This window comes from Neofelis nebulosa, chromosome 8 (assembly GCF_028018385.1).
Source record: "Neofelis nebulosa isolate mNeoNeb1 chromosome 8, mNeoNeb1.pri, whole genome shotgun sequence".
NCBI lineage: Eukaryota > Metazoa > Chordata > Mammalia > Carnivora > Felidae > Neofelis > Neofelis nebulosa.
Window position 1 is genome coordinate 103,241,629 of NC_080789.1, and position 24,815 is coordinate 103,266,443.

At 41.6% G+C, this 24,815-nt stretch overlaps 1 protein-coding gene across 1 annotated transcript in view; it reads right to left on the minus strand.

Moving 5' to 3' along the window:
- Positions 1 to 1,330: 1,330 nt before the first annotated feature.
- The window catches only part of NDUFA9 (NADH:ubiquinone oxidoreductase subunit A9), a 37,762-nt gene continuing 14,277 nt past the window's right edge, over positions 1,331 to 24,815 (minus strand). The window contains exons 5-11 of the mRNA XM_058743964.1: positions 23,834 to 23,975; positions 19,383 to 19,485; positions 13,309 to 13,376; positions 12,056 to 12,132; positions 7,111 to 7,206; positions 4,421 to 4,487; positions 1,331 to 1,626 (exon numbers count right to left, since the gene is read on the minus strand). Of these exons, the coding sequence (XP_058599947.1) occupies positions 1,456 to 1,626; positions 4,421 to 4,487; positions 7,111 to 7,206; positions 12,056 to 12,132; positions 13,309 to 13,376; positions 19,383 to 19,485; positions 23,834 to 23,975 (724 nt within the window). The 3' untranslated portion in view covers positions 1,331 to 1,455. The remainder of the gene's footprint in view (positions 1,627 to 4,420; positions 4,488 to 7,110; positions 7,207 to 12,055; positions 12,133 to 13,308; positions 13,377 to 19,382; positions 19,486 to 23,833; positions 23,976 to 24,815) is intronic.

The window sequence follows — 24,815 nt, forward strand, 5'->3', positions numbered from 1 at the left end:
AAAGACACTGTACATTATAGAATTATGATTTCTTTTCAGATCACACCCACCCATCTGTGTGCCTACCGACTGGCTTGTGACCAACCAGGGTATCATCCGAAATAACAAGTTATCTTAGCTGAAGACAAAAAGTGAAGCTTGGAATTGGGCTCCTTTCCCTAGAACACGACTCTCACACATTGCCATGCAGGGGAATAAACTGGCATGTTTAATAAAATTGCTGGGCATTTTCTCTAGAGATTCTGATTTCGGTCTGGGTAGGACTCAGCCACCTGAGTAATGGGAATGGCACCACTCGGTGCAGTGCTTTCCACTAATGTGCACACAGATCTTCCAGGGACCTTTCTAAAATGCAGCTCCTGATCCAGCAGGACTGAGGTAGGGCCTGGCGTTCTAGACTTCTAACAAGCTCCCAGGTGATACTGATGCCGTTGGTCCACGACCACACCTGAATAGCCGACCTCTGTCCATCTGGGGACCAAAGATTCTGGAGCACACAGAGGGCAGGTAGAGAACTCACCTTCAATTCTCACGTACCTTACTCTGTGAGGATGAGATGGGCATTGCCAGAACTGGACAGGGTTTTCACGGACATTCCCCTCCTACAGACCAAGGGGTCACACTGCAGGGGGATGCAGTTGGTCACCTTGGCTTCACCACAAATTACAGGGAGTTCTTAATCCTACTGCACGGAGGGATTTGCTCACACTGTACCAACAGTTCATCTGGATCTTGGCTGCGATATTAATAACTTACGTAAAAAGTTCTAATCCTTAAGCATTGGCATTACTAAAGAGAGACCATGGCACTTCCTCTGCATGGGAGAAAATCCATCCACAACCATTATTTGAAATCACCTAGATGTCGTCCAAACAGCAGCGGGACAGAGGCCTCGGGGAGTTCAGATCCAAGCAGAGGACTATGGAATTACTGCAAGCAGTTTGAGAACCCATATCTACAGACAATGTTTTTACATGTACCGACTATTTTTAAGTGCATGTGGATGTCATTAAGATACATTTTTTTAAATACCTTGTGGAATAAGTTCGGATTAGTTATGGGGCACTAGATATTTTCTCAACTAATGGATGTTAAAAAGACAATCACATATCACTTTGGGTGGTCACACTATCTTAACATTAAAAAGGGGTACTCATCTTCCAAAACATATGCCAGAAATAGCCTGACATAGAGAAACTCAAATTCTTCCATATTTCAGAGAATAAGTAACATATGTCATTAAATACATATATTTAAAGAAACTGTGTTCAAATTCTAAATGACTGAATTTTTCGTTTTATAAGCCAAGAAAGAAAGGGCTGCAGCAGAATTTAACCTCAGATGGTTTAATAGAGGCATCACATTCACTATGTACAGGATTCTCCGAAGAAAGTGGGCCGGTCGCTTGCCGGGTGACCCAACCAGCACCAAAACCCCAGAGCAGCTCAGGGGCCGCTAGAAGGTGGCAGTCTTGGCCGGCTTCACGTCTTCAATTTCAGACGACAGCCAACGGTATGTACGATGGCGCCGCAGCACCTCAATGGCCTTGAGTTCCAGGGGTGTTGCCTGAATTCCGAGGTCCTCCAAGCCGGGCAGGTGTGGCAATACCATGTCTGTGACGTGAAGCTTTGGACAGACAGAACCACAGAGAAAACTGAAAACTGACCCAAACGTGAAGTGCTATCCCACCAACACTTCAACACTCAAGCTGGCCTGAGTCCCATTACCGAGACTTGTTTTCAAAGGATACGTGGCTGTTTTTGGTTCCTGGACCTCACTAAAAGCAGACCACAGAAAAGAGTGCAAGTGGGGAAAAAAGGCAAGGTCACCATACAGCAGCACAAAGGTCCCCAGCACAACCCATGAGCGCAGAACACTGGCTCTAGATGAGCCATTCTACAGACTGAAACAGAAATCAATCTGCAATGGAGATGCGCCAGTCACCATTGTCAGGGTAGCTTTACAGGAGATTCAGGAAGAAAATAAAGTAGGGGCAAATGCAGAACTAGCCCATTCCCCAATTCTCCTTTCTGCTTCTGTTTTCACTCCTGAATTCGGGAGATAATTAGCATTTGTTCCTTGCTCATTAAGGGATAATCCATTAACCTTTGTGCTCCTGCTATACTTAGTCTGGTAGACTGATGCTCACCACAGATCTAAAACACCAAACCCATCTTGTTTGTAGAGAAGGAGAAGGAGTTGGAAGACTTCCATGATCCTAGACCATCCAAAAGCGTATGAAGACAATCAATCTGCATATAGAGCAGCATGCCCCTTCACCCACCTGACAAAGTCTGCAATCCTTTTACTAGAGTGCTGTGAGACAGCCTCCAAACCAAATCCAAAGCCCATTCAGCCTACTGTATCAACACCGGCTCCATTATCAGTGTAAGAGGCACATTAGCATAAGATACACTGAAGTGCTCTGACAGTCAGTCCTCCAGTCCCATCTGTCATGAACGTAGATGGGATAGATCTTCTTTCCAGACACAGCGTGTCAGAGGGGAGGATAATGCCTGCCCATTCACATCTGTTTCCTGAAGACTGTTTTCTCATCTTGTCTGCATTTTAAGTTTTAGGTAACATTCAGAGGATAATTTGACTGTTCTGGTTGAGAAACGGTCAACAGGCCTTCAAAAGTAGAGATAGTATCGTATTTTCATTTTATTTCATGTCCTCCCTAGAAACACTTCTACACACAGTGAGGAAGACTAGCATGGGAGACAGCAAGACAGGAAAAGCCAGAGCTCTGGAGTCCAGCTCAATGTAGAGGGACAAGAGAGGCAGCCAGACACTGGTCAAGAGACTGAGAAAAGATGGGCACCTGGGTGGCTTGGTCGGTTAAACATCCAACTCTTTGTTTCAGCTCAGGACATGATCTCATGGTTCGTGACTTCAAGGCCTGCATTGGGCTGGGCTCTGTGCTGAAAGTGTGGAGCCTGCTTGGGATTCTCTGTCTCTGTCTCTCTCTCTCAGAGCCTGTTTGGGAGTCTCTCTCTCTCTCTCAAAATAAATACATAAACCTTAAAAAAATACTTAAAAAAATAAAAAAGAGAATGAGAAAGAAATGATTACAGCGGGCAGAGTGGAGACCTTTCTTACCTTTCTGGAAGATGAAAATGTTCACTACTATTACACACATTTTCAGCATAAAGAGTTGAAGAAAAATAAAAGGCAGGGAGAGGCAGGAGTAGTAACATCTGGCATGTATTCTGAGGGCTGCCTGAATAATACTTGCTGATGGTCTACAGCTGTGCAGCCCAGTACAGTAGCCACTGGCCAAATGTGGTAATTCTCATTTATACTTTAATTAAAGTAAATAAATTTCAAATCTTCTTTCTGCAGCTGCATTAGCCATATTTCAAATGTTCAACAGTCACATGCTGCTAGGGGTTATGTTTTGAACATTGTAGATTCTAAACCATTTCCATCACTGCAGAGAGTTATATTGGACAATACTGGTTTAGATCCAGAAAAAGAAAGGAATAAATCAGGGGAGAATGCCTAGGTTTCTGGCTTGAGTAACAGAGAGAAGAGTGACCTCGTTAATTAAGATGAGGGAAGCCAGGAGAGAAGCAGGTTTGCACTTCTTTTTGTGGACACGTTCAGTTTCAGAAAACTGTAATATACCCAAATACATGGAAGAGTCTGCAGCTGGGTAGGGTGGGGGCGCAATTCAAGGCTGGAGATAAAAATGCAGCCACGAGCTTACAGACAGCAGCTGGAGCATGGGATGAGCTGAAAGTTGCTCAGAGGATGAGCAAAAATACAAAGGGCTGAGGGCAGAGCTCGTGGGTCCCCCAGCGTGTGTAGATCAGGGAGGAGAGGGTAAGTCAGGAAGAGAAACCGAAAAGCATGGCCTAGTGAGAGGAGGAAAAGCAAGGGAACATGGAAATGGCCAGAAAACAGATTGGCATCCAGGGGTTCAAGGAGAGAAGGGGTGATCATAGGTAATCTTGCAAAGAGCAGTTTGTGGGGGAGAAACGGGAATAAAAGCTTGGAGTGGGCTCTTGCTGAGGTTAACAGCAGGAATAGACAGCTCTCCTGAAGGGCTATGACTAAAAGGGACCCAGACAAACAGGACAGTAGCCAGAAGGGACATGAGGGAGGGGAGGGTTTCGTCTTTAAAAAAATGGAGCACTAAAGGCATGTTTGTGTGCCGTTGGGTATGCTCCAGCAGAGAAGGAAATCAGATCACATCCCAGAGAAGCTTGGGGAGGACGCACACACTGGAGCAGGCCAAGACAGCGTGAGGTACAAGGCCCAAGCCACGGAGCTGGCCTCAGACAGGATAACAGACAAGAGCATGAAAATAACCCACGCCAGCAAGCAAACAACGATCGGTTCTAACTCCTCCAACTCTGCAGCTCTCGGCCCAGCACCTGCCCACCAGGCAGATGTTCACCACACTCACACTCACCCGCTCCACTTTATCCCTCGTTGTCCAGGGCTCAAACGGACTCATTTCAAAGAGTCGTGCTACCCACCTGGAAAAAGGAATAAATAGGGCATATGTGGTAAGCATCTCCATAGCCAATACTCAAGCGAGCCTGCAAGAAGCAAAAGGAGAGACGCTGCTGTAGAGACAGGAGTTCACTGATTTTTTGGGTGTTTTGTTTTTTGTGTTTTTTGTTTTTGTTTTGTTTTTTAAAGAAAATAACCAACATCCTGGCACCACTACCTGTGAGGTTCCCCTCCCTTTCAAGCTACCCCAGCCTGACTGCCGTAACTTGTGGCACTCCTTACTCTTCATGAAGGATACAACAAATCTGAACAAATGAAAACTAAAATAAAGCCATTACTATGAACAAAACAAAAACTATCCAACGTTCAAATCTCATTTAACTTATCTAATCTAATTTAAACCTCAAACATTCACATATGCTTCTGTTAAGAATGCAGGGCAAGCTGAGTACTATGCTAGATGTAAACTGTAATACTTAAAAGCAGGGCCCCCCCCCCCAAAGGAACCAAAAGAATTCAAAACTAAGGAGAAGCCTAAGATGTAGGGTGCAAACCAGGAAGCCACCCAGGACAGGAGAGCTGCCTGCCTCAATTAGTGCCATCTCTCCACTCTTAGTCAAAATAGAGCTCTCCTTATCTCTGCCACCGAGATCCTGTCAAGTACACTCAGGGCAGTGGGTTTCAGCTAGCATCGAGGCCCCCAGGAATTCCCCAGGGCCCCCACAGAGAACTGGGGCACAGGTTGGGAGTCCATGCTTGGAGTATCACCTGTCAGTACAGCCAGACCAGCTCTGCTTTTATCTGATTGACCCCGTGGGCCTTCAGTGGGTCACGGAACACGGGGTTCCAGAGCTTTTTAAAAACTTAACATCATTCCAATGTGCATTAAAAAATGAAAAAGGAAGCTGAAGATTGGCCAAAATTTCTTCAGGAACATATAAAACCTCAGATTCCAGACCACGTGTCCCAGTGGCAGAAAAGGGGACTTTACTGGGCTACCACAGCTTAATTAAAACTCTCGGACAAACCTTCGACTGTCTGTGCTCTGCTTCTACGCTAACAGACGACTTCCGCTGTCTATTTCTGTGTCCCCAGTGGGCCACTCCGTGTGCATACGTCAACTCCAGCTGAAGGTAACTCTCAATTTCATGCATTGCCGAGGAGACAGCGCCCGGCAATCTGGCTGACACCCCTGCCCTGTGCCGAAGCCGCTGACATCAGTGACCTCACTACCAACCCCCGTGGACGTTTGTAAGTCCTTTACCTCATGTGACTTTTCTGCAGCATTTCATCACACAAATACTGACAGAGCACCTCCTGTGTGTCAAGTACTGTTCTGGGTGCAGGAGATACAGATGTGAAGAAACAGCCAGGCTCCCCTTCTCGAAACAGTCATTTCCTCTTTAAAACACCCCCTTCCATTTGGTTTCTAGGCTTCCAAACACTCTACTTGTTTCACTTAAATGTCTGATTACTCATTTTGGGCCTTTCGGTAAATTCCCCTCACCCTGCAGGTCCTCCAAATGGCAGTATTCTCTAAGCTACATCCTCAACCCTCCTCCTTCACATACATTATGTGCTCTTCCCTACTGATATCAGTCACTGAGTATCAAATGAGAATGAAGTAGGCAGCCTGAAAGACAGAACACTCTCAATAAATATTATCATCACACTGCATTCTACTTTTCTGACACCTCTGTTTGGTCACAAGCTTTCTGAGGGTTTAGTATAATATCTTGAGTTCCTAGTGCACTGCCTAAGACATAGGACGCATTTGATAAATATTTGCTGAATGAATGCAGGAGTGAACTGCCATGTTGGTTTATAAGTCAATCTCTGGCATGGGGTACCTAGGTGGCTCAGTCGGTTGAGCGTCCGACTCTTGATTTGGGCCCAGGTATGATCCCAGGGTCGTGGGATCGAGACCTGTGTTGGGCTCCGCATTGAGTGTGGAGCTTGCTTAACATTCTTTCTTTCTCTCTCCCTCTGCCCCTCTCCCTTGCTCGCACGCTCTCTCTCTCTAAAAATAAAAAAAATATATAAAATAAAAATGGAAAAAATTTTTGAAAAGTCAATCTCTGGCAGACTGGATTTGAAAGTCTCCCTGACCGGACCACTGTTAAGTGACATAATTCTGAGATCCTAAACCTGCAAAAGGAAGAAGTGAACCAAGAAGCAGGGCAAGAAGAAAGAAGATAAGGCGACCACAAGGCCAAATCAACCTGGCTTCTTCCCCTTCCCCCAACTACATGATCAGACTGGTTTAATAAAGAAGGATCCCCTTCCGACGTCTGGTGAGTGGTATGAAACAGAAGGAAATCTCATTGTTCCTTTACACAACCTCCTAAGCAAGACACCTCTACAAATTAACTAAGTGGTTTCTATGGAGAGAATTTGAAGAACTATAGATTTTACCTCTCAACATACATTGTACTTCTCATCCGCAGTAATCCACACTCCCTTTCTTAGACACCTCTGGTTCCATCCTAGACCAAGATCAAGACATCAGGAGCACCTCCTACTTAGAGATTCAGAGACTCCACTGTAATGAACATACTCCCTATAACCCTAAGTGAGAGAGCATTACAAACAAATGTATCGAGTTAGGTCTATTTTAGAAGGCATAAAAAGTAGCACTTTACTTACTGATAGGCAAAATGTGGCAGAGGGTACGGGAGGAAAGGTCTGTGAGCCATAGCAAAGACATACTGCACCAGGTCAAAAAGGAGGTACCGACTGGGCCTACAAAAAGAAAATTCATAGTTCTTCAAATTATTTGCTCCTTACAAACTTTCTTCCTAAATTTAACAAAATAACATTTTCTCGGTGAAAGAGGAAACACATAGGCACTGCAGTAAATACAGATTAGTACAAAGAAAAATCAACCATAATCCCAAAGTTAGTATGTTTATATATCCTTACTTCTCATCCCCTTACATACACACGTTTTTATTTTTATAAATGTAAGATTGCTCAGGCATCCTATTCTGTAATGTCTTTTTCATTTAACATTATCATGGTCACTTTTCTGTGTCTCTCAATATTCTAATTTTTTTTTTTTTTTCAACGTTTTTTATTTATTTTTGGGACAGAGAGAGACAGAGCATGAACGGGGGAGGGGCAGAGAGAGAGGGAGACACAGAATCGGAAACAGGCTCCAGGCTCCGAGCCATCAGCCCAGAGCCTGACGCGGGGCTCGAACTCACGGACCGCGAGATCGTGACCTGGCTGATGTCGGACGCTTAACCGACTGCGCCACCCAGGCGCCCCTGTGTCTCTCAATATTCTAGTGTATGCTTAATGACTGCATATATTGCAATGCGTGTAGTTGTAACTATTCGATAAATTCCCAGTTTGAGGGATATGTAAGCTATTAAAAATATTTTTTCTCTATAAGATAATGCCTTAATGAACATTCCTGCAGTAAACATTTATACTTATCCAGAATTATGCATTTGTAATATATTCTAGAGGTGGAACTGGCTCAAAATATGCTTGGAAATCTTAAGGCTTTTACTGATACTTCCAAACTGCCTTCCAGAAAGGTCATATTAATTCGCATAAGATGCTACTAGCCCCCTTACCAACAATGAGGTTAGTCATAAAAAATAGGCAAACAAAACCTTGCCGATCTGCGAGGTAAGAAAAGTACCTCAACCTTTTAATTTGTGTTAACTTTCACTCTAGAAATTAAGTTTTTTTCTATAGGTTTGGCTACTTACGCTTCTTTCTTTTCTCTCTTTCCTCCTAAAGTCCCGTCTATAAAGAATAATTTGTAAGAATTCTTTATATTTTAATGACATAGTTGGAAATATTTTTTACTGTTTGTATTTTGCTTTGTAATGTTTTGTGGCATACCTAAGTTTAAACATTTCACTTAAGCAAAAGTTCTGATTTATGATTTGCCTTTATAGTTAGAAAATCCCTCTACTGTCACCAGTGACATAAATTTCCACATATTTTTTTCTAATGCTCTTGGGGTTCTTTAATCCATAATTTTGTGGATAACGTATTTTTATATTGATATAAGGAAAAGATGTAACAATGTTTACTGACTGATCTACCCTTTCCCCATATTCTGAAATGTCACCCTATCACATACTATATTCTTACATATATTTGAGATGGCTTCTGGACCTTCTATTCTATTCCACAAATCTGAATAGTTTTGTACTGGTACAACCTAGCTTTAATAATTATTATTGTTTATAATACATTTTAGTATCTCTTCACCCATTTTCCTAATCCCCTTTGCCTCAAAAAGCCTGTGAGAGCTGAGAGCTGAATTCACACAATTCAGTGAGAAACTCAACATTCTAACATTTTAGCAAACAAAAACAAAAACAAAAAACATGAAAATGTCAGCTAGGGGAACATCAGACCAAGCCCTCAAACAGCATCCTTCGAGTACCAGAAGGATGTGTAAGGATCACTGCTCAGCACGCATGCTATGCCAAAAAACAATCTGTAATCTTTACAACAACAGGCAATACTGGTATCATGGGTAAACTAATTGCACGTAATGTACTTGCTCTTGTCCCCCAGCTGCCTCTCCACTATACTAGCACAGCAAAGTCCCTCCTCTGGTTCAAGCGAGTATCTGCCTTCTTTGTGCCTGAACCACCAGCAAGATGGAGCTGCAGAGAAAATAACAGCTGGGCTACCTGGCTTCACCTATGTTTCTGATCACTAACTTCAAATGGAAGACTCAGTTCTGCTTTGCAACCCTGCCATGCTCTCCTAAGAGGTGTTTGTCCATTCTACCAGAGAATACCTCCTATCTTCAACTCGGTCCTCAAATTTTCCACAGACCTCTCTCACCCACCCCATCCTGCCTTTTAGCCGATGATCTCACCCACCATTTGTCTTTTCATCATTTTCTTAATGGTGCCTTCTGAAGTACAAAAGTTTCCCATTTTGGTGCAGTCTAACATCAATTTTTCCTTTTACAAAGTATGCTTTTGATATCACATCTAAAAAATCTCTGCCTAACCCAAGGTCTAGAACATTATTTTTCTTCCAAAAGTTTTTTAGCTTTAACTCTTACATTTAGGTCTCTGATATATTTTGAGTTAATGTTTTCATGTATTTTGTGAAATTAAGGGCCTATGTTCATCCTTTGGCATGTGGATTTCCCAGGACCACCTGTTGAAAAGACCATCCTTTCCCCACTAAAGTGTCATGACAGTTCTGTTAAAAATGAACCATCCATAAACACAAAGGCTGATTTCTAGACTATCTAGACTATTGATTCAGTTTAGTTAGAATAGAATATTCTTATGCCAGCATCACATTGTCTGGATAACTCTGGTTTGAGAGTTAAGTTCTGAAATTAGGAAACCTAAGTGCTCCAACTTTATTCTTCTTTGTCAAAATGTTTTTGGCTGTTGTGGATCTTTGCATTTCCATACAAATTTAGAATTACTTTGTCAATTTCTGAAAACAAAAACAAAAACAAAAAAAAAACCCTGCTGGAATTTGGATAGGACTGGCTTGAGTAGAGAGATCAATTTGGGGAAAGTGTCCATGTTAACAATATTGGCTCTTCCAGTCCATGAACATAAGATGTCTTTCCACTCATTTAACTCTTCTTTAATTTCCCTCAGCAATGTTGTGTAATTTTCTGGATACTGGTCTTATATTTGTTAAATTTATACCTAAACACTTTATTCTTTTGATGTTACTGTGAATACAATTATTTTCTTAGTTTTATTTTCAGATCGTTTATTTGCAAATATATGGAAACTGAGTTTTATATCTGATCCTGTACCTTGTGACCTCACTGAATTTGTGAATTAGTGCTCCTAGTTTTATGTGTATTATCAATAGGTACCTAATGAATGAATGACAGAATGGGCCAACATCATAAAATTAATAACTATGAAAAACTAGGAGCAAAATTTAAGGTCTTATGCCTCTTTGCGTTAGCCTCAAAGTGTCTGAGAAATAAGCAAGGTTTTCCTCTGCGTTGACGAGACAAAAAGAGAAATGCAGACACGTATCCAGTTTCACACACACAAAAATGCCTGCGTTTCCATGTATGCCAAACAACTATGACGTAATGCAGCCCAGCCAATGACCGTACTGGAGGGGGCTGGGGAGCGGTAAAGAGGAAACCGGTTAACTCATCACAGAGCTATTTCTACAGAGTAGGAAGCAAAGTCTGTAAAGCCATTTCTGTTCTTCTCTTCTCTAGAATCCTAGTCTAAGTACCTCTTGACTAGAGCCCGATGGCTTGAGTCTAGTGATGTATGGGCTCTGCGCTGAACACACTTTGTGGCTAATTCTCCTAGAGTATGTAACTAATTGCACTGAACTAGGGAACTCAAAGAGAGGCCTAGCCTGCAGCCACTAGATTCAGAAATACAATACAATCATTTGCACTGACAAAAATTTTACTAAATGAAATCTATAATAATAGTGAAACATAACAATGTATGAATTCACAATCCTGGGAATGTATACTATGCCTCCTGGCTTAGAGAGAAACGTGTCTTTTCTCTGGAAACAAATATTTCCTAGGAATTAAAGTTATCACTTAATTGTTGAATCAGATCTCCACCTTTCATGGAACATCAGGTGTCATTAGCTTGCTTCACTGAATGACAGGGTTCTGGGCCAATTATTAAGTGGATTTGGTACTTTTCGGTTTGGTGGACTGAGTCTTAATTTTTTAGTCTTAGTTAAGCCAGAAAAAAGGTCCTAAACCCAGCTGTGACAAAATTTAATAAAATCAGGTAAGTTATACAGTTTAACTGTTTCCTATCTGTCCTAAGTGCAAAGACAGCATACCATAAATGATCAGTCTTGTGCAGCACTAACAACTGTATCGTAAACCAGGCCATTTCCAACCTTTTGGGGACATTGCAACACTCTATCAAAAGCAACTGTACTTGATTTTGCAACTGTACTTACTCCCTAAAAGTGTTCTGTTTGTGTTTCTGAATTTATAGTAACATCCTTTATTAAAAACATCACTGGAGGGGCACCTGGGTGGCGCAGTCGGTTAAGCGTCCGACTTCAGCCAGGTCACGATCTCGCGGTCCGTGAGTTCGAGCCCCGCGTCAGGCTCTGGGCTGATGGCTCGGAGCCTGGAGCCTGTTTCCGATTCTGTGTCTCCCTCTCTCTCTGCCCCTCCCCCGTTCATGCTCTGTCTCTCTCTGTCCCAAAAATAAATAAAAAACGTTGAAAAAAAAAAATTAAAAAAAAAAAAAAAACATCACTGGAGTAGTACAAAACCATCCTTGGTACTCACTGGACTAAGTATATGTAATATACTAGGGCAGTTGGTGTTCAGACTTTGGTTGACAGAAAAATCACTTATTAAATCCGATTCCGTGGTTCACTCAAATCCTGATGCAACAGAACCATTCAGGAGATCCTGACAGTGGTAGCTTTTGGACAGCTCTTTGAGACACAATGGCCTCAGGGCTAAGGGAATAAAATTTCTGGAATAAAAATAGTTGAACAAAGACACTAAAAATGCAACAAATACATCTGTTAGTGGTAGGTTTAGATCTTATTGTTCCTGTAAATCATTACAATTCATTCATTTTAACAGGTAGTTTAAAGTCAAACTCTAGCCACCTACCCAACAAAGGCAAAAGATTTCCCTCTGGCATCTGGATCCTTAATGGCATTAACAATTCCTTTTGATACATCTACAACCTATAAGAAATTGTAACACATGTTTAAGCAATCCTTGAAAGAGAGAAACAGAGAGATGGGAGAGGGAGGGAGGGAGGACAGAAGGGAGGGAGGTCAGAAAACAGGCCACAACAATCACAACCAAAAAAAAAAAAAAAAAAAGATAAAATGGCATTGTCTGTTTCCAGAAAGCCCCTTAAAGAACCCCCTCCTCAAAAGCTCAAATGATCTGCACATTGGAAGGTTCACCTATATATTTTTTCTAGTCAGAGCACATTCACGCTCAGGCGGCTGTCGAGGCCGTCTGATTTGACTTTGCCTACCATCTCTGCAATCTCACACCTTACCACTCGTTCCTCTAGCGCTGTTACCATGCTATCACAAACAAGTAGGCTGAATCCCATGGAACTGCCAATATTCTACCATTTTGCCTTTCCAAAATAATACTTTTATATGGTTTCAGATCCTATGGTTTTCAACTGGGGGCGATTTTGGCTCCCAGGGGACCTTGGTAAATGCCTGGAGACATTTTTAGTTGTCACAACTGGGGAGGTAGTGCTACTGCCATCTGGTGGCTAGGAATGCTGCTAATCATTCTACAACAGCCCCTCTGACAAAGAATTATCTGGCCCAAACTGTCAATAGTGCCAGATGAGAAACCCTGGTTCAACATAATATGGAACCCAACACGCTCTCTCCTCTGGGCCCCTGTACACGCTGTTCCCTCTGCATGAAATGTTCTTGCCCAACCCCCTCTCATATGACTTGCAGCTAGTCATCTTTAAGACCTCACCGTAGATGTCATTTCCTCTGGGAGGCTGTGCCTGACCCTCAAGTCTGGATTAGGTGTCCCTCTCTGCTGTAAATATATAAATCCTCTCCCTATCATAGCACTTACCACATTGCACGGCAACTGCTTTGCTAGCCTACCCTTCCAGCCTGGGGATAGCAATGTGTGTCTAGTTCATACCTCTATATGCCCAGTGACAGGTACAGCGTGCCTAGTACACTCAACGTATTTTCTTAAATGAGCAAACAAGTGAACACACAGAGAATACATGTAGCTCTTAAGTAAACTGAGAGGCAAGCAGTTGATACAAGCTGAAAAGAAGAATGATGGAGTTACAGGATTAAGATAAAACCAGAATACTATGACCTGACTGAATCCAGCCAAAGCCCCTCCACCCAGGTACTTACATAGACTGGTTGTTTCACTGTCTTCTTGCCCGAGGAAATAAGAGGTACACCACCAAACCAACGGATATCTGGCAGAAGAATGAGAAGTATTCTTAGAAGGCCTAAAGTCCTGGAAGACCCCCCCAATCTTCAGGTGCTCCAGGTTAGCATAATCACTTTGCATAACTGAAGTAATGGAATAGATGTAGCTGACTTTGAGAGAGCTAGTCGGCAGTCACTTTTCAGATAACAAAGATGGAAAGTAAAAAAGCCAAATCTTTAAGCACATGGACAGCAAGGGAAAGTGGTCAAATGGCTTGGCCACTTGATGCATGGCCACTCCCAAGACTGGAGTCTAAACTGCACCCCATACTAAGGAGGCACATAGGAATCAATAGATCAGCGGCACAACATAGGAAACCCAGAAAAAGACCCTGGGTTTTTAGTATGGGAATTTAGTAAATGATGAATGCATTACCACAAATATGTGAGAAATGGAAAGATTATTTATACTACATGGTGCTGAGACAATTACTCTACTAATTGGGGAAAAAGAAAGGGAGGGAGAAAAGCCTCATCTCTTACCATAAACCAAAGTAGATTAAATGTAAAGATAAAAAAAAACCTTATAAAAAAATTTTAAGGTAGACATTATTTATAAGAGCATCAAAAAGAACACAACACTCAAGAATAAACTTAATCAAGTTGGCTAAAGACTTGCACGCTGAAAACTAGAAAACACTGCTGAAAGAAATTAGTAAGTCACAAACAAATAGAAACACATCTCACATGGAAGACAATACTGTTAAGATATCAAACTACCCACAGAATCTACAGAGCTAATGCAGTCCCTGTCAAAATCCCAATGGTGTATTCTGCAAAGTACACAAAACTACACCTTAAAATTCATATGGAATCTTCAGAGACCCCAAATAGCCAAAACTATCTTTTTGTTTTGGTATTTTTTTTTAATGAAATTTATTGTCAAATTGGTTTCCATACAACACCCAGTGCTCATCCCAAAAGGTGCCCTCCTCAATGTCCATCACCCACTTTCCCCTCCCTCCCACCCTCCATCAACCCTCAGCTTATTCTCAGTTTTTAAGAGTCTCTTATGGTTTGGCTCCCTCCCTCTCTTTTTTTTTTTTCCCCTTCCCCTCCCCCATGGTCTTCTGTTAAGTTTCTCAGGATCCACATAATAATAAAAACATATCGTACCTGTCTTTCTCTGCCTGACTTATTTCACTTAGCATAACACTCTCCAGTTCCATCCACGTTGATACAAATGGCCAAATTTCATTCTTTCTTATTGCCAAGTAGTATTCCATTGGACAACTTCTTTATCCATTCATCAGTTGATGGACATTTAGGCTCTTTCCATAATTTGGCGATTGTTGAAAGTGCTGCTATAAACATTGGGGTACAAGTGCCCCTATGCATCAGCAGTCCTGTATCCCTTAGGTAAATTCCTAGCAGTGCTATTGCTGGGTCATAGGATAGATCTATTTTTAATTTTTTGAGGAACCTCCACACTGTTTTCCAGAGCAGCTGCACCAGTTTGCATTCCCACCACAGTGCAAGAGGGTTCCTGTTTCTCCACATCCTCTCCAGCATCTATATTCTCCTGATTTGTTCATTTTAGCCACTCTGACCGGCATGAGGTGGTATCTCAGTGTGGTTTTGATTTGTATTTCCCTGATGAGGAGTAATGTTGAGCATCTTTTCATGTGCCTGTTTAGTCAAAACTATCTTGAAAAAAAAAAGTTGGAGGTCTCATACCTCTTGATTTCAAAACTTACTACAAAGCTATAGTTATCAGAGATCAAAACAGTGGCATAAAGATAGACATATAAACCAGTGGAATAGAACAGATACAAATAACCTTTATATGTATAGTCAAATGAATTTTTTGGACATGGAACCAAAACCATTCAACAGGGAAATGACAGTGTTTTCAACAAATGATGCTGGGAGAACTGAATATCCACATATAAAAGAATGAACTTGGATCCTTACCTTCCATCATACACAAAAATGAACTCAAGATGGATCAAAGACTTAAACATAAGAGCTAAAACTACAAAATCCCTAAGGAAATATGGGAGAAAGCTTCATGACACTGGACTCAGCAATGATTTCTTGACTATGATACTAAAACATAGGCAACAAAGGAAAAGCAAATAAACTGGACTACATCAAAATTAAAAGCTTCTGTGCACTGAAGGGCAGAGTGAAAAGGCAGCCTGCAGAGTGGGAGAAAATATTTTTAAGTCATATATCTGGTAAGGTGTTACTACCCAGAATATATAAAGAGCTCTTATGATTCAACTATAACAAAAAACAACCCAATTGAAAAATAAGCAAAGGATATGAACAGATGTTTCTCCAAATAAGATACACAAATGGCTAACACATGAAAAACAAAAAAAAAAAGTTCAACATCACTAATCATTGCGGAAATGCAAATCAAAATCATGAGCTATTACCTTACCCTCATTAGGATGGCTACTAACCAAAAAACAGAAAATAAAGTGCTGGTGAGGATACAGAAAAATTCGCACCCTGGGCACTGCACTGTTGGTGAAAGTGTAAACTGGAAAAACCACTATGGAAAACAGTATGGTAACTCCTCAAAAAATTAAAAATAGAACTACCATATGATCCAACAATTCTACTTCGGGTATATCCCCCAAAGAACTGAAAGCAGGGTCTCAAAGAGAGATTTGTATATCTGTGTTAATAGCAGCATTATTCATAATAGCCAAAAGGTGGAAGCAACCTAAGTGTCCACTGACAGATGAACGGATAAGCAAAATGTGGAGTGTGTATACGGTGGAATATTACTCAGCCTTAAAAAGGGAAGAAAATCCACCGGGCACCTGGCTGGCTCAATTGGTTAACGGTCCAACTCTTGGTTTCGGCTCAGGTCATGGTCTCACGGTTCCTGAGTTCGAGTACCACATCCAGCTCTGCACTGACAGCACAGAGCCTGCTTGGGACTCTGTCTCTCCCTCACTCTGCCCTTCCCCCACTTGCACATGCATGTGCGCTCTCTCTCTCTCTCTCTCTCTCTCATGCACACACAAATAAACATTTTTAAAAAAAGGAAGGAAACGTAATAAATGAGGACATTATACTAAATGAAATAAACCAATGACAAAAAATAGTGTGTGATTCCACATATACGAGATACCTAGAGCAGTCAAATTCAGAGGGGCAGAAAGCAGAATGGTGCTTGCCAGGGGCTGGGGGAAGGAGGGAACAGGAAGGTGTTTACTGGACAGAGTTTCAGTTCTACAAGAAGAAAGGAGCTGCACAGAATAGCTGCAGCGTGAATACACATTAACAGTACTGAACTGTACACTTAGAAGTCAGCTCAGGCAGGCAGCCATCACAAAATACCATAACGGGGTGGCTTAAACAAGAGAAATGTATCTCCTTGCAGCTCTGGAGGCTGCAAAGTCCAGGATCAAGGTGTCAACTGATTTGGCTCCTGGTGAGAACTGTCTTCCTGGCTTGCAGTCAGCCAGCTATGTTCACCCTCAGCCTTTCCTCAGTGCACATGTGCAGGGAGAGAGCTCCTCTTCTCTTAAGGCCACCAAGGACCCCACCCTTATTTCTTTATTTAACATTAATTACCTTCTAAAAAGCCCTATCTCCAAATACAATCACATTAGAAGTTAGTGCTTCAAGAAGAATCTGGGGAGAGGAGGGAAGACAAGGACATAATTCAGTCCAAAGCAAATGGTAAATTTTATATGTGTATTTTACCACAATTTTTTAAATTGGAAATTAATGCAGAACGTGAAACGACATGAGCAATCAGGAGGAAAAAACACACAAAAACACATGATAAAAATATCTAAATTGGATAAATGAACTGTGGTCCATCCATACAATTGAATATTATATTGAATATTATTTAGCCATAAAAAGAAACAAGCTCTCAGCCATGAAAAGACATGAAGGAAACTCTTTTTAATGTGTTATATTTTGAGTGAGTGAGAGAGAGACAAATAGACAGAATGTGAGCGGGGGAGCAGCAGAGAGGGAGAGAGAGAACCGAAGTAGGCTCCAGGCTCTGAGCTGTCAGCACAGAGCCTGATGCAGGGCTTGAACTCACGAATCCTGAGATCCTGACCTGAGCGAAAGTCAGATGTTTATCTGACTGAGCCACCCAGGCACACCCTGAACACAGATTTTTAAGGCAATGAAATTATTCTCTATGATACTCTAATGGTAGATGTTATCATACATTTGTCAAAATACACAGAATGTACAACATAAAGAATGAATCCTAATGTAAATTATAGACTTGAGTTAATAATAATGTATCAATATTGGCTCATCAATTGTAACAAACATACTATACACTAATGCCAAATGTTAATAATAGAGAAAAGTGTGGGGAAAGACTGAGGGATTAAAGAGTATATGGGAACCTGTGCTTTCCACTCAACTTTTCTGCAGACCTAAAACTACTCTAAAAAAAATCAAATGGGGCGGGGCGCCTGGGTGGCTCAGTCAGTTGAGCATCTGACTTTATTCAGTTCACGTCATGATCTCACAGCTCGTGAGTTCCAGTTCCACGTCAGGCTCTGTGTTGACAGCTCAGAGCCTGCAGTCTGCTTCAGATTCTGTGTCCCTCTCTCTCTTTGCCCCTCCCTCACTCATGCTCTGTCTCTCTCTCTCTCTCTCAAGAATAAATAAAACATTAAAAAAATAATAATAATAAATAAAGTCTATTTAATTTTAAAATAACTCAAGTAAACATGCCAACAAAAAAACTGCAGCAAATATAACCAAAGATGTGTACCCTTAATATACAAAGAGTCTAGACAAATTAGTAAGAAAAACACCTCTCAAAAAAAGCCAAACATACATGGACAAAGGACAAAGAAAACTGAAAGAAATAATATAAATAGCTAACGAGGAGAAATAGAAAGCTAATGATAAAACTGTACCTCACTAACCATCCTACTACTCCCTAGGAGAGGCAGAATCGTCTCCTAATATATAAGTGAATAAATTGACAGGTACCTGGTAATTTGATAGAATCAGAAACTAAAGTTGGGTTCTTACCACAGACTTTAAAAATATATTCTCCCCCCAAGGGTGCCTGGGTGGCTCAACTGGTTAAGCAACTGACTCTTGATTTGGCCTAGGTCATGATCTCATGGTTTGTGAATCTGAGTCCCACACTGGGCTCTGTGCTGACAGCATGGAGCCTGCTTGGGGTTCTCTCTCTCTCTCCCTCTCTCTCTGCCCCTCCCCCGCTCACACATGTGCTCTCCCTCTCTCTCAAAATAAATAATAAACAAAAAAATGTATTCTCCCCTGCCACTCCTGTAAATGTACAGGGAAATCATTTTTTTCCCGTAAAATCTCAAAACCTCATCACTTAGTCAAGGAGACTGATTTCCTTTGCCTAGACAAGTCTAATTATTAAACAAACAAAAACCCTGAGAGTAAGCATAACATGATGCCCAGCTCATGAAAGCAGTTTACATACCAACTACTTCCAGTTTACCAATGGCCAAATTAATATTTATTAATCCCTAATCCCATTCCACAGAAATGGCTATTTACAAGGAAGACCTATTACACGCACCTGACAAAATATGACGCTACCTCTGTCTTTCAGATCAACATCTAAGTGACTTGACTGAATGTGGACTAATGTGAGAAAGTAGTTAGGAAACAGGGGCTTCATAGGAAAAATAAGTAAGGCCAACATTTAAGCAGGTACTGTGGGCCAGGTGCTGTGACAGGGGCTACTGCATTCCAGTAACACGCCAGTCCTGAGGCAGACATTATCATCTCCATTGCAACAGATAAGGAAGCTGCCTCTCGTGGACTTGCCACCCTCACAGAACTCCCACGGCCTTTCTGTGAATCTAAGGTGCTCTTTTCACAGGCTGTAACGAAGATCACGCTAGGCAAATAGGACCTCTGGGAAGAAAAAAAGCAACTGGGGGAGAGAAAATACACCTTAGTCTGTCAAATCAGAGAACACTGTTAGCTTATGCTTCACCTCAACCTGGTTAACTCGTATCCTCTTTTCTATGACTAGGACAGAACACAAGCATACATACTTGCAAAATGATTGAGGAATCTATCTTCTCTTCCAAAGATGTCCGATGGCTTTATGATAATGGCTTCCGGAAAGGCATCTCTCACTTCCTTCTCTCCAACAGCCTAAACAAGCAACCAAACAAAGCAGAGTTCTGAGAGGAGAGAACAAAGCTCGAATTCCTTCTACTATTAGGACGTTACTGGTATTTCAAAGGTCAGTTTCTGCAGATTACGGTATGATTCATAAAGGTCAGTTACCCAGAATTTTTGTTTTTAAATAATACACAAAAATGCCCTGCCTCATATGGCTCTTGTTGGGTTCCTTCCCGTATTTATTCTAGGGAAGCTTAGGCCGAAGAAGAAAGGAGAAAAATCAGAGTAGAACTTTTCTAGCTTCCATTTTTCTTTCTACTTACAGGTCCTCTGGTTTGTGTCAACAATCTAGCAGCCTGCCAGAGAAAGGATAGCATGGTGGGAGGCCACGATATGGAAGTGGCAGCACACATACATACCCAGAGGAGTCGGGGAGGGGCCAGGAACCTCCCGAACCTCAACACCCTTGCCTATCGTCTATCTCCTCCTAGACAAGGCCTCTTTCAATGCAGGTATCAGCACCGAGTACAGCCTTCCTCTCCACCTGCATGACTCCTGTGAGTGACCTATATGTCCAGGTAGGCTTGAACCTCTCAGTTTCTTGAGCTTCTCAATTCCAATGACCTCCTCTTCTCTCCACTTCTGCCCCTCTCAACTCGTTCAGGCCACAGTCCATATCAACAACTACAAGTGCCTGTCTTCTGAAACACTAAATGAAGACATCCTGCTCTCAGATGGCAACCTCCCATACCTCCAGATGCTTCATTCATCTCTTCCTGAGATATCTGGTCTCCACCTGAATTCTCAGGCGTTCTAGTCCTCTGATGCTGCTTTCCTACTCATCAAGCCCTCCTAACCTGCCTCAGATTAGATTCCATGGCCCAACTTTTTAATCACTCTCTTACCAATATTGTAAATTACCTTGTCCCTTTGTCTTGACTCCACCCACCAGGCAAAATCCCAATTCTGAAAGAACCCTGTTAGCCTCCTTTGAGCCATGCACTCCTCCTGCCTTCAGAGATGGAGGAAAATAAATCATAATCAGACAACTCAATAAAAAATAAAACCACCCCAATTTGATTAAAAAATGGGAAGAAGATCTGCATAGACATTTTTCCAAAGAAGACATACAGATGGCCAACATGTATAAAAAGGTGCCCAGAATCACTAATCATCAGGGAAATACAAATCAAAACCACAAATTGGTATCGCCTCACACCTATTAGCATGGCGATTATCAAAAAGACAAGAAATAACAAATGTTAGTGAGGATGTGGAGAAAAGGGGGCCCTTGTGCACTATTGGTGGGAATGTAAATTGGTGCAGCCACCGTGGAAAACAGCACGGGGGTTCCTCAAAAATTAAAAAATACAACTACCATATGATCCAGTGATGCCACTTCTGCTAATATGTCCAAAGGAAATGAAAATACTAAGTTGAAAAAATATCTGCACCCCCATGTTTACTGCAGCATTATTTACAACAGCCAAGACATGGAAGCAGCCCAAGTGTCCATCGGGGGATGATGGATGAAAAAAATGTGATACACACACACACACATACACACACACACATACACACAGGATATTTTACTCAGCCATTAAAAAAGGAAACCTTGCCATTTGCAACAATATGGATGGACCTTGAGGGCATTATGCTAAGCAAAATAGAGAAAGACAAATACCATATGATCTCACTTACACATGGAATAAAAAAAAAAACAAAAAACAAACGAAAAAGCCACCAAACTCTTAGATACAAAGAACAGATGGCCAGAGGCAGGGGATGAGGGTGGGTGAAATGAGTGAAGGTACAAGGTACAAGTGAAAGGAACAAACTTGGGAGTTACAAAATAAATAAGTCTTGGGATGTAACATAAAGCATGGCAACTATAGGTGAGGAAAATACTATTTCAAAGTTGCTAATCAAAGAGTAGATCTTAAAAGTTCTCATCTTGAGAAAAAAAATCTTTAAATATGTGTGGTGATGTTAACCAGACTTATTGTGGAGATTATCTCTCAATATATACTTATGTCGAATCATTATGTTATATGCCCAAAAGTAATGTAATGTATGTTAATGACACCTGAATTTTAAATCATAAACTGGTACCACTATACACTCATGTCACCCATTTTAACTGCATCTTCAACATTTCCCGCAAGTAGTGCTTTCTTCTAATTAGGTATTCTCTCATGACAGTTTCAAACATTCTCTATCCTATTAAGATTCCTCCCTTACTTTTTTCTTCCTTCCAGTAACCAACTTCACCTTCTAATTCAAAGAAAATACAGCAGCAGACAAAAACCACCTCAAGTTCCCACCACAAAACCTACAATTCTCCTCCTTTCTTACCACACAGGGAAATGGCCCTGCCTCCCATGCTCCAGGGCTCACTTGCCCTTCCTCAGGAACCTGCCCAATTGACTCTCTCCTTTATCCTCAGTCTCTTAACCAGAACCTTCTCACCAGCACTTAAACAATGCCAAGGCCTAGAAAGAAAGAAAGAAAGAAAGAAAGAAAGAAAGAAAGAAAGAAAGAAAGAAAGAAAAGAAAAGAAAAGAGAAGAAAAGAAAGAAAAAGACAAAGATTCCCAACTCCACATGCTCCTCCAGCTGCCTGCCTCCCTCCATCCTCTTACCAAACCACTTACACATGCTGCCTGCCCTTCCAATCCCCACTGCCTCGGCTCCTGCTCACTCTCTGCTCACTTGTGCTCTGGATTCTGCCCTAACACCTGCGCCCAAACCATTCTTGGTCAGATCACAGATGACTTCCATGTCCGCAGATCCAAGGTGACTTTCTAGTTCTCACCTCCCTTAGCTTCTCAATGGCGTTCGTAAGCAACTACTCTCTCCTTGCGACGGTCTTCCCTTGGGTTCCATGACATTGTACTCTCCTGGTTTCCCCACCTCACCACATCTACTCCTTCTCAGTCTTTTTACTTGTTTTGGTTTTTACAGGTGTCTCCTTGTCTACCAGAGCACACTAATCATTGGTACTCCTCTGGGCCCCGTCCAAAGTTCTCTCAATCTATGCTTCCTCACTAGGCAATCTTATTCCCAAACATTGCTTCAATTAACTGGTTTTGTATCTCCAAACCAGACCTCATTTCTGAGCTCTAGGATCATAAACCCCATTCACCATTGTGACTTGGATGACTGACACATACCTGAAATGCGACCTGAGTACAAAACTAGATCATCCTCTTCCTTCTCTGTAAATATTCTATCTCAATCTTTGCTGCACAGTGGAACTCTCTAGGGAGACTTAAAAAATACCAAATGCCCAAAGTCTATCCCCAGAGATTCTATTTTCATTGGCCAGGGTGAAGCCTGGGCATCAGGATTTTTCAAAATTTCCTCAGTGATTCTAATGAGCAGCTACAACTAAGAACCACTGTCCAAAAGCCTTGTCGTTCTCAAGTGTTTCTCACCTTATTCAACAGCACCACCATCTGTCCAGTGGTGTAAGCTACAGGGCTGGGCATCTTGGAGTCTTCTCCCCCACCACTGACTCCAGCCCCAGCCCCTGCCCTTCCAAATAACCATGGATTCAGAGGATTCTGTGAATGCCAGGGTAGAGGCAGGCACAGAGTGCACACACTCATTCTCCTTCATCCATGCAATATGAAAATGGTGAGGCTCAGATGTGCTGCTAGCTGTTTCTGTAAGAAACAGAGCTTAGACAAAAAGAAAGAGGTGAAAGAATCACAGAGAAACAAAGCTGAAACCCTGATGTACCTTGGCACCAATGTGGCTAAGCTTCCCTATCCCAATTGATGGATTTTTCAGAAACATGGGGCTTTTAACATTGGGTTTTCGGATGCTAGCAATTAAATGCACCTGACTGATAGATGTCCTCTCTCCCCCATTATATGCTCTTATGGCACAGTTCGCTCTTATGGCACAGCTCTCTACTTTGCAACACCAGGCACAACTGGAGTTATTTTCCTCAGTGGACTAGAAATAAGATATGGGCTAAGACCAAGTCCGTTTTATTCACTACTGTATGCCTACCGCCTAATTCAATATGCAGCATGCAGTAGGTACTTAATAAATAATTTGTTCAATAAAAAAATGCAGTGGGTCAAAAAGCTGGAGCCATTGTCAAAGAACTCTGAGAACAGGTAATAATGCTCTGTCCTTCTCTGAAGCCCCTTACCATAGTTCCCTGTAAACAGAGGGCACTTAACCAAATTGTCAGAACACAACACACACATATCACACACGTCAATCTAATTCTGGATACAGAGAATCAGAAGCCCCTTTTAATTCTGGAAATGTCAGTGAGAAACCCTTCTCACTTAACTCATGTTTCAAAGGGGCCAAGAAACTCTGGCTCTGTGAACCACTTCCCAGGTCAACTTGTCACTTACCTTATTTCTCAGATATCTAGAAGAGCTTTTAATATCAGCATTCAGATGTGAAACATGAATGAATTTTTCAACTCCAGCTTCCTTGGACACTTGAGCAATTGCTTGGGGAATCTTCACAAAAACATCCTCAAAATCAAAGTTTCTGAAAGAAAGAAAGAAAAAAGGAGGATCAGTTAAGAACACTTGGCTCAGGATTTCAAAGTTTTCTGTGATAAACTGGTTTTCATACTATTGCTGGAATTCATAACAGTTAAACTTTTATTATTTATTTATTTTTAATTTGTGTGTGTGAGAGAGAGAGGGAGAGAGAGAATGAGTGAGGGAAGGGCAGAAGGAGGGAGAGTGGGGGGGAAGAGGGAGAAGGGGAGAGGGGGGGAGAGGGAGGGGGAGGGAGGGGGAGGGAGAGAGGGAGGGAGAGAGAGAGAGAGAGAGAGAGAGAGAGAAAATATGAATCTCAAACAGACTCCATACCTAGCATGGAACCCAACATGGGGCTAGATCCCATGACCCTAAGATCATGATCTGAGCTGAAATCAGGAATCAGACATTCAACCAACTGAGCCATCCAGGTACCCTCATAATAGTTAAATGTTTAAATGGCAATGATTTAATCCAAAATCAAAATATATATGTAAGAAAAAATATATATATATGTATATAGTATATATGTGTGTATTTTTTTTTTAACTTTACTGCTCACTGTCATTACTGTACATAATTTAAACCTCACCATAAGTTATAAATCAGCACACATAATATTCTCTGTCCTCAAGGAATCCCAAGGCTGAGACCCTTTAAGGGTATCTGGCTGCAGTGGTTGGGTAGGGAGGGGGGAAGTGTTGGGAGCTAAAAAGGAACCACTTCTTATGCTTGGGCCTTCTTATCCTTTTCCCTCAGGGAAAAAAAAAAAGAAACTAAAAAATCAGTCACCAATTTAATACAATAACTTTAACATTACATAATAAGATTAATACTCTGTACA